This window comes from Ipomoea nil, unplaced genomic scaffold (assembly GCF_001879475.1).
Source record: "Ipomoea nil cultivar Tokyo-kokei standard unplaced genomic scaffold, Asagao_1.1 scaffold1074, whole genome shotgun sequence".
NCBI classification, from domain to species: Eukaryota; Viridiplantae; Streptophyta; class Magnoliopsida; order Solanales; family Convolvulaceae; genus Ipomoea; species Ipomoea nil.
In genome coordinates this window covers 526,076-535,000 of record NW_017617502.1, presented here as the reverse complement: position 1 = coordinate 535,000, position 8,925 = coordinate 526,076, and the positions used below count along the sequence as shown (strand labels likewise).

Here is an 8,925-nt window from a genome sequence, read left to right as displayed (position 1 = left end):
TATTAAACAGACGAATTTCTTAAAATTTTGGTGAATTTGCCAAATAATCAAATTACAACAAAACAATAACAACAACAACAACAATAACAATAACAATAACAATAACAATAATAATAATAATAATAATAATAATAATAATAATAATAATAATAATAATAATAATAATAATCCAAACAAAACTATATACAAAATAAAATTAAAATTAACAAAAAAAAAAAAAAAAAAAAAAAAGAATAAAACAAAGGGGGGCCACATGCTCCCTTTGTAAATGATGTGTGTCCATTTTCATCCCAAATTGAAAATGTTTGAAAAGATGAGCTATTGAGCTCCTCTATATAAGAAGTACAAACATAATTGTTTGCCCATCGATGAGGCGAGTATTGAGAAGTCAAAAGGTTCTTATTTAAAGAAACCTTAGCTTTGTCTTCTTATTTTAGTTTTATTTATTGATTATTTATTATTTATTAGTGGGGATTAGGAAAGATTAACCCAAAATGTATGTGTTGTTTTAGTTTTTAGCAGTTTGGAGCAAATTACTTAGTTATTAAATAATATTTTTGGTGTTTTGATTAAAGATAAATTGTTAAAATGGCGAAGTTGTCAATAATCAAATAATAATAATAATAATAATAATAATAATAATAATAATAATAATAATAATCCAAACAAAACGATATACAAAAAAAAAAATAATTAAAATTTAAAAAAAAAAAAAAAAAGATAAAAGGGAGTCACGGGCTCCCTTTGTAAATGATGTGGGATCATTTTGATCTCACATTGAAAATGTTTAGAAAGAGGAGCAACGCTCCTCTTACAAACATAATGTAGGAGAGTAACCTGGAGGGTGTGGTTGAGTGTAAGGAACTCATCCATCGTTAACCAAAGGTCAAGGGTTCATCCTTGGATTTGGGAATGGAGCAGCCTTAAATCTCTAAGTCAGCTGTCCTACCCAAAAGAGGTGCTTACAATTTAGCGAGGGGATTAGTCACTGTGTCCGACGGTGGAAACCCTGGGTTTACCAAAAAAAAAAATCAATGTGGGCAAGTATTGAGAAGTCCAAAGTATCTTCTTCTAATCATTGCATTTTAATTAAAAATGGAATGGAAATTAAAAATTGGAGGAAAATATTCCAATAATAATATACTACATTATCAATAGTAAATGCATATTTTAAACAATAGTAAAGGTAAATTAAAAATTGAACAGAAATATTTCAATAATAATATCCACATCATCAATTAAAAATGGAACGAAATTTAGGTAAAAATATCACTGCATTTGATATTCTAATTTCTAATTGACTAATTGACTGAAAATAAAAAAAAAGAATAATTGGCTGAAAATGAATCTGATATTACGAATTGACTGAAAAGATAAAAAGATAACTAATTGAGTAATATTCTACCATTATATATTTTCACCCAAGTAACCTGTCCTGATGGAGAAGATGTTAGCTCCAGACGAAGATGAACAAGATTGTGTTGTCACTACCAATGTCGTCTACAAAGAGGTTTCAATAATGTGTAAATATATAATTGGTGATATTATTATTTTTTAAATGAAAAAATTGCTATATATCTAGACAAAAAGATATATCTTCCATACAAATGAATAAGGATAGCAATTCATTTCTATAACTGAGTTGTTAGAGAATGAACACATTTGCCTAATGTATGAAAATACTAAACAATGATAAATAAAATCTTCAAAATTATAGGACTGCATGCGTACATCTATACATTAGCTATTAATTTGAGCAATTATTTGCACAAATTCAAGCAATGATAACATCAAAATATATAAACGATTCAAATTATATCTTTAATTGCACTATATAATATTTGATGTTCTAATTTAAATAATTATATATCGATTTATATTTTCTTAATATATTACAACAAATTCATTCCGTGCATGGCACGGGTGCAAATACTAGTTACTAATTAAAATAATTAACCATGAAAACCGACAAATCTTAAGAGTAATTGGAGTGGGAATTACGATTACTAGGTGGAATATTCGGTCTTAGATACGAGAATTTTGGTGTAAGCATTCCCATTTGGGTGACCTCAAAAGCTCAGTTGTCATATGAAACAACATATATACCTCCAACTCTTGTTAACATTGTGTGTATGGGAATTACCAAAATATAATCAAGAAAGTTGGCTTCGATAGTGAAAGTAAATTAAAACAGGTTATGGGAAGCGAACGTGGCATTATGTTGATGTTCCTAATTTATTACCATTGATGATGGGATGATAGTTACATTTACCTATATGGTCCATTTAAAAATACAAAAAAAAAAAAATTAAAAATATTTTATGTTTAATTGTTTGTCTAAAAGTATAAATCTATTACAAAGTTATTTCTTATAAAATATTAATTATTTTAATGATGATAATAATTATTATTTACGTTAAAATAAAATTATAAATCAAAATTTATATATATAAAAGTATAAAAATTAATAATGACGATAATAAAAAATATGTAAATAAATAATTTCTAAGTTATAACTTATTATAATAAAAAAAAATAATACATAAATTGACAAATACAACAATTTTACATTGAATAAATTGAATAAAAATATTACTTTTTGAGATGTAAGTCAACAAAGGTCTTTTTGGTTCATCTCATATTTAATCAAACATTGTAAAATGTAATAACGTACCGTTGAAACAAAGATACTGACCAGGGATCAACTGGTCATAGAGGTGAAATTTTAGCCTCTATGGTTCATGTTCAGTTAAGTCACCATGATTTACATCCTCCCAAATGCTCTGTCCGGCCGGGGTGTGGGGGGCCCTTAGGGTTGGGGTTCTTCCTTTTGGAAAAAAGATATTGAAGTAAAAAACTTGATTTTTAATTTTTTGAGTTTTAGGTCTGGTCAAGATTTTTAATGTTTGTCTAGTCCAATACAATCCTTATTTTAGTAAAAAATTATTGATTTTATTAACTAACCATATATATTTTCATAATATGATAAAAATAGTAAATAAAAATAAAAATAACATCTAATAAAAATAAATCATATGATTAATACCTATTGTTAATACTATTGGTGCAGTTTTTAAGCGGCCGCACCGACCACACGGGAAGGCACGGTCGTATTTAATTTGAGCATGGTCAATCTGTAAAAATTAAAAAATAGGAGTTATGTCGAATATATCAATTTGGATCCTCTTAAAAAATATATATTATATAAGTACAAATATAAATAAAATGTTATTTCCTCTGTCCCATTTTATCTATTTTACATACTATTCATAGGTCAAACCAACTCTTTGTTCTTTGTTTATTTTCTTTAGTATTTTTTACTTATTTTTAAATTTGATTTTTGTGTGTGTGTTTAATAGTACTTTTAGTTAGTTTCTAAATATATAAATTTTGTATATTAATACTACACATAATATTATGAAAAATTAAATTAAAAATAACTTTAGTCAAGCCTCGTTAACCAAACCAGACACATAAAATGAGACGAAGTGAGTGTAAATTATTTTTTTGGTCAAAAATATATTTATCAAGTATAAAAATAATAAATTATATAAAATATTTTTTTTAAAAAAAAAAAATTGGGGGCTTGTATCGTTGACATGCGCCGATGAGAACAAGGCTCCCTAGGAGAAATGTGGTCAAATGTTAACCATCGATCTAGTAGATATAACAATTGAAAAATAAATAAAACTAAGAAAATAAACGAAAGGAGTATAAATTTCGTAATAATATAATATTTGTAAAGTAATGTACAATTGTACAATTATAGAAATACAGACAAAAATTATTAATACCATAATGACTTAAATCATTTCAATAATGTAAAAGCATAATTAAAATATTGAATCTCGTTCTAAATAATCAAAATAAGATTAACTAAACAAAAAAATAAAAATAAAAAAAATGTAACCTTGATTTGTTTTAGAACTTTGAATGCCTGTATATAGTTTGAAAAATTAATTGACCAAAGTTCATGTTAAATTTTATATTCTATTTTTAAAATATATTCTAACATATTCGTAGTATATGTTCAATAATTATGTCAGAATGGATGGTACTTGAACTTGAGACATTCATTATGGAAAGCAACATTGTTAAATTTTATATTGTTGACTGTTAAATATTGTAACTTTTGTTAGTACCATTATGGAGCCTTCAAGTCGTGATTGGAAATTCAACCTTTTGAGAAAAGATTTTTGAAGACATTATTGGGGATGTACTTTTTCATAAATTGGTTCTATAAATTTGTATGTGGTTAAATATGGAGAATAGTGATAAGACCATTTTCTGAAACTGCCAAAATAAAAATAAATATCATTGTTTGATACAAACTTGACAAAACAGCTTTTATAACTTCTTCCGGGCCTTACCAAAATTAGACCATTCAAAAACCAAAACTGGCGCAAAATACCGGAGACTAACATCTCCTGTGGAACAATATATACATAACTAGGAAGCATCTTTTCCGTTATTGTTTCTCCTGCCACTAACATCTCCACAAGATTCAGCTTTTGAGCTCCCAATACGTTTTTCAATGCAACTTGTTCACTGTGGATCTTTGTCGCCTCTCAAAAATGTGATTATGTACAAGATCTTTAGCTGAAGGTCGCCGGGTAGGATCCGGATCCATCATCACCTGAATTGAGTGGATTGATAAAGAGAGAAATAAGTCTGAATTCCCCTGAGGTTGCAAGTATCCATGAAATGTGATTGAGATATTAAAAATGGCCCAAGAATGTAGACCTGAGGTCCGAGAGCCCATGGCTCGGGGCCCAAGAAGAGCTTGCGACTCAGAGATTAAGAGAAATAGATATTCCGAGCAAGACGCAAAAGACCGGGGCAAAGGGCAAAGGCCCATAAAGCCTTTGAAGCTGACCCCGCCCGAGCTGCTAGCTGTACCCGCCCCGAAGCCCACCTCTAAGCCCAGATGGTGGGCCTTGACTTAATCTTACGACTCACCACATGAGTTTGACTTATCTAATGGACCTCCACATTATGTCAAATTCTACTATAGAACACTATTTGTAATATTCCTAGACTAATACTATTTTACCCCTATTATTTATGCGAACTTAATTTATCCGTACACACCCTGGAGCAATTAATTCCATCAAAATGTATGTAGTAGTTTAAAGTGTTCTGTATAGTATTCCAAGTCTAAGGGAGTACCTTGAGTAGATTCTGAAACTGCAATGAATGACCTGGTAGAAGAGGCATTTTTCCTTCCTTGAGGTTCAGGAAATGAGGTCCACTCTCTGGCAGTGAAGATCCTCTAATAAGCTCATACATAGCAACACCCAAGGAAAAAATATCAACCTTGTCAAGGTGATCAAAGTTCTCGTTGAGGATTTCTTGGGGCATATAGCGTGCATCGCCCTCTTCAATTGGCAAGCTACTATCAACAAGTGTTGCACATCCAAAGTCCCCCAGCTTATAAATACCATTTTTCACATATATGTTATCTGGTTTTACATCTAAATGGGCAATCCCTGTCTCATGCACACACTGCAATGCCTTGGCTATCTGCAAATTCACAATAGTCAATATCTGACCATTAGAATTAACCTATGAGGCACCACTCCTCAAAGGCTCAAATCAATTTAGGCATAACTCATAAGATACTAATAATAATAATAAATGTTTACACAAAGAGGGCAACTTGTGCATTCCCCAAGACCATATGTTTTAGTATCCAATGGAAAGTGATTACCTGATACAGTATTTCCAATATTTCTCCTTCTGTGAATAATTTGGTTCTCTGGACAGATAGGCTGTGATCACAGAGTTCCATCTGTATATAAAGTTTATCATTCTCAAACCAAGAAGTATAATAGCCAACAATGTTCTCATGGTATCCTGCAAATACAGAATGGTAAATTATCTTCAAAGGTAAATTTGAAAGGTATGATAGATGTCTCACGAGGTAAAAATTTTAGAAAGAATACTCACCTAAAGCAGCAAGCGCTTGAACTTCCATCAATGCCTTTCTCCTGTCAAAGCAAAAGAATCAAGAAGCATAAGTAGATGACCCCATATTCACACACAAGCACAAGCATGCATCTAATGAAGAGCTACCTTTCAGACTCCAGATGCAATTGTCTCGTGCTTTGTTTCACTGCATACATGCAACCATCAATTCGGTTCAAGACTTTGAAGACACGGCTGAAATTTCCGCTGCCAATTTGCTGGTATACATAAACAAATACAAGGTGCAGAAGCATTAAAAAGGATTTTTTTTTTTTAAATAATTTTGTTTATTTAACTATTGTAAATGAATTACCTCAATTTCATGGAAATCTGTCCGGTAGCGTGAAAGACCATCATTGTCCCAAACTGCAGGCCAAAAAGCTACAAAGTTCCAAGGATTATCACTGGAATTTTACTAGGAAATAAAAGAGCACATAATCTCATAAAAAATTAGACCTTCATAGACAATTGCTAATTTCTGTTAAAGAACAAGATTTTCTCATTGTAAAAGAATCAAAACTTATACGTAAGTGAACTCCAATACCTGCACATTTGGATCTCCGGTTTCCAAAAGGATCAATATCTGTTTCTGATGCATCCTTAAGGTATGGGTTTTTAATGCACGGAGGAGGCATAACTCTACACCTTAAGGCCACAGCAGACTGAGAAACATAACTGTGATTCTTCTGCAACTTGGTTGTGCTTTCCAACATTGTCTCATCTACCCCAAAAGTATCATCTACAGCTTCAGGCAATGGTTGCTGACTAGAAAAGTTGGAAGTAAAGGAAACTGAGAGTTCATCTGTAAAAATGTGCATAGAGAAGACCAAGTAAGTGGTTTGATATGCCACACTAATATTCATGACATTGATGATCATATTGCATTTTAACAGTCAAAGCAAGGAAGAATAAAAACCATATATTTTGCATTGTTACTTGTTAGCACACATGTGAAACCTATCAAAACAGAAATGAATATAAAGGACTAGCAGGTTGCTAGGTGACTGTAATTTAATGCTTGGCAGACAACAAATGTAGCAATCTTTGAAAGTCTAAATGGCACAAGAAACATTCACCTTCACATATGCACTAACCTATTAAAGTTCCAATAAGACCACCATTAAGCAGAGAACAAAGAATAGTATTATGACAAAAATCTAGAGTATGAGGATAGCCATTTAACATACAAAGCACTTATCTTCAGAATGAACCATCATAAAACGACATTCCATAGATTCCAAGCAAGAAGTCAGGAACATTTTTCTGTAAAAAAGATTCTCTCTACTCGGTATAAGGAACATCGCAATAAGCAGATTTGTTTACTAACTAAGCATGTGCCTTCAAGTCCAAACAGTGATTTTATTTATACTGTGGTGTATAATTTATAAAAAGCTTCTATTCTTTTCATCAAGATGTAAATGCATCCTTTTTTTTTCTGCCTTAAATATGGGAAAATATGAAATAAATTCAATGTACAAACAATAGCCAGTGTGAAATCGAGGTTAACAGAGAGAACAAACTAAATATTGCATTACCTAAACTCCGCCTTTTCCTCCCAATAGTTCTAATTTTCTCTGGTGACTCGGGACAAATTAAATTATCCTGTAAAAATATATATATATATATCCAATATTTCAATATGAGACAGTTTTGAATTGATTGCAACAATGCGTACTAACATCTGAAGAAAAACTAAGAAGCTTACCGTTTCATTATTAAACAGATTTGGAATAGCCGGCGCATCGGGCGTAATATAATCAGGGGTACTGAATCCAGAAATATTATAAATCAATTAGAAATAAATGCAAAAATATAGGCAATAAATTACGAGATCCAAAATATTGCGGATTTACCAAAAGAAATCCTGGCTAAGAATGAAATCTTTCTCATCAACAGCAGCAGCATCGGCGGCGGCGGCGGCGTCGAGGGATGACGTGGAGGGCAAGTGCGATTGAGCTGGCGGAAGTGGTTCGCAGTGAAGAAGGTTCTGGAATCCGGAGGGTTTGGATGAAGAAGAAGAAATGGTGGCTGAAGATTGGTGGTGGAGGGTTCCTGCTACTCCTACCCCGACCGTCAAGTGTCTCGTGAGTGAACTCTTCAGCCTCTTGTTGCTTTTTAGGTTACTCCTCTTCAAGCTTTTCTTCTCCATCGGAAGCCTCGCCTTGCCACTCCGGCCGATTCAAGTTCCGGCGTGCTTGATTCTGATACTGTGTTTTTCAAACACAAATTTGTGGGTATATATATAAATAAATATATAAATATATAGTAATATTAGTAGAATCTAGTCTAGAGAATAGTGGGAAATGGAAGTTCTGTGTTGGGCAGTGTTGAGTATTTTGAAAAATGCGCGGTTTCGCGCTAATTGGGGAATTTTAGGCTGCATTCGGCTGTAGTGCACTAGCGTGTAGCGTGTATACTTATGGATTTCTTGTATGATACGCTCAGAAAGACAGAAATGATAACAAAACATTTGGCCTACTTTATTAAATAGATAATTTTTGCCCATACTCTAGCTCATCAATCATTATTACATGACCTGGTCCATACAATTGTGTGAACCATAAATAAAAAATACATATTTAATATATTAAGGATATATTATTTATGTACGTAAGATATATTTTCTTAAAGTACATTTTTAATATATTAAGAGTATATTATTTTATATAATAGATCTTCAGTACAAAAATAATATACTTTTAATATATTAAAAGTGTACCTAATTTCATGGTCCACACAATTGTGTGGACCATGGTCTACTCAATAATTTGCCCTAGTTCATGTAGCTTCTACGCAAACAAATATTATAGAGTATTTGGTAAATAGCTGTTAGCTAAGGGCATCTTTAATAGTGAGATTTTTTATGTGGTTTTGGAGAAGTTTTTGTAGGTGTGATTAGGAAATAGAAAATGAGAATAAATAGAAAATAGAGAAAATAAAACAAAACAAAGCCATAAA

General features: G+C 31.5%; 1 protein-coding gene across 1 annotated transcript; it reads right to left on the bottom strand.

Moving 5' to 3' along the window:
• Nucleotides 1-4,293: 4,293 nt before the first annotated feature.
• Nucleotides 4,294-8,265, bottom strand: LOC109182796 (wee1-like protein kinase). The gene is made up of 10 exons (XM_019332993.1): nucleotides 7,821-8,265; nucleotides 7,673-7,733; nucleotides 7,503-7,569; nucleotides 6,512-6,769; nucleotides 6,281-6,348; nucleotides 6,076-6,185; nucleotides 5,950-5,990; nucleotides 5,711-5,856; nucleotides 5,170-5,523; nucleotides 4,294-4,636 (listed from the first exon to the last, which is right to left on the bottom strand). The coding sequence occupies exons 1-10, from the start codon at nucleotides 8,114-8,116 to the stop codon at nucleotides 4,532-4,534; spliced, it is 1,506 nt and encodes a 501-aa protein (XP_019188538.1). The 5' UTR covers nucleotides 8,117-8,265; the 3' UTR covers nucleotides 4,294-4,531.
• Between the last annotated feature and the right edge of the window lie 660 nt (nucleotides 8,266-8,925).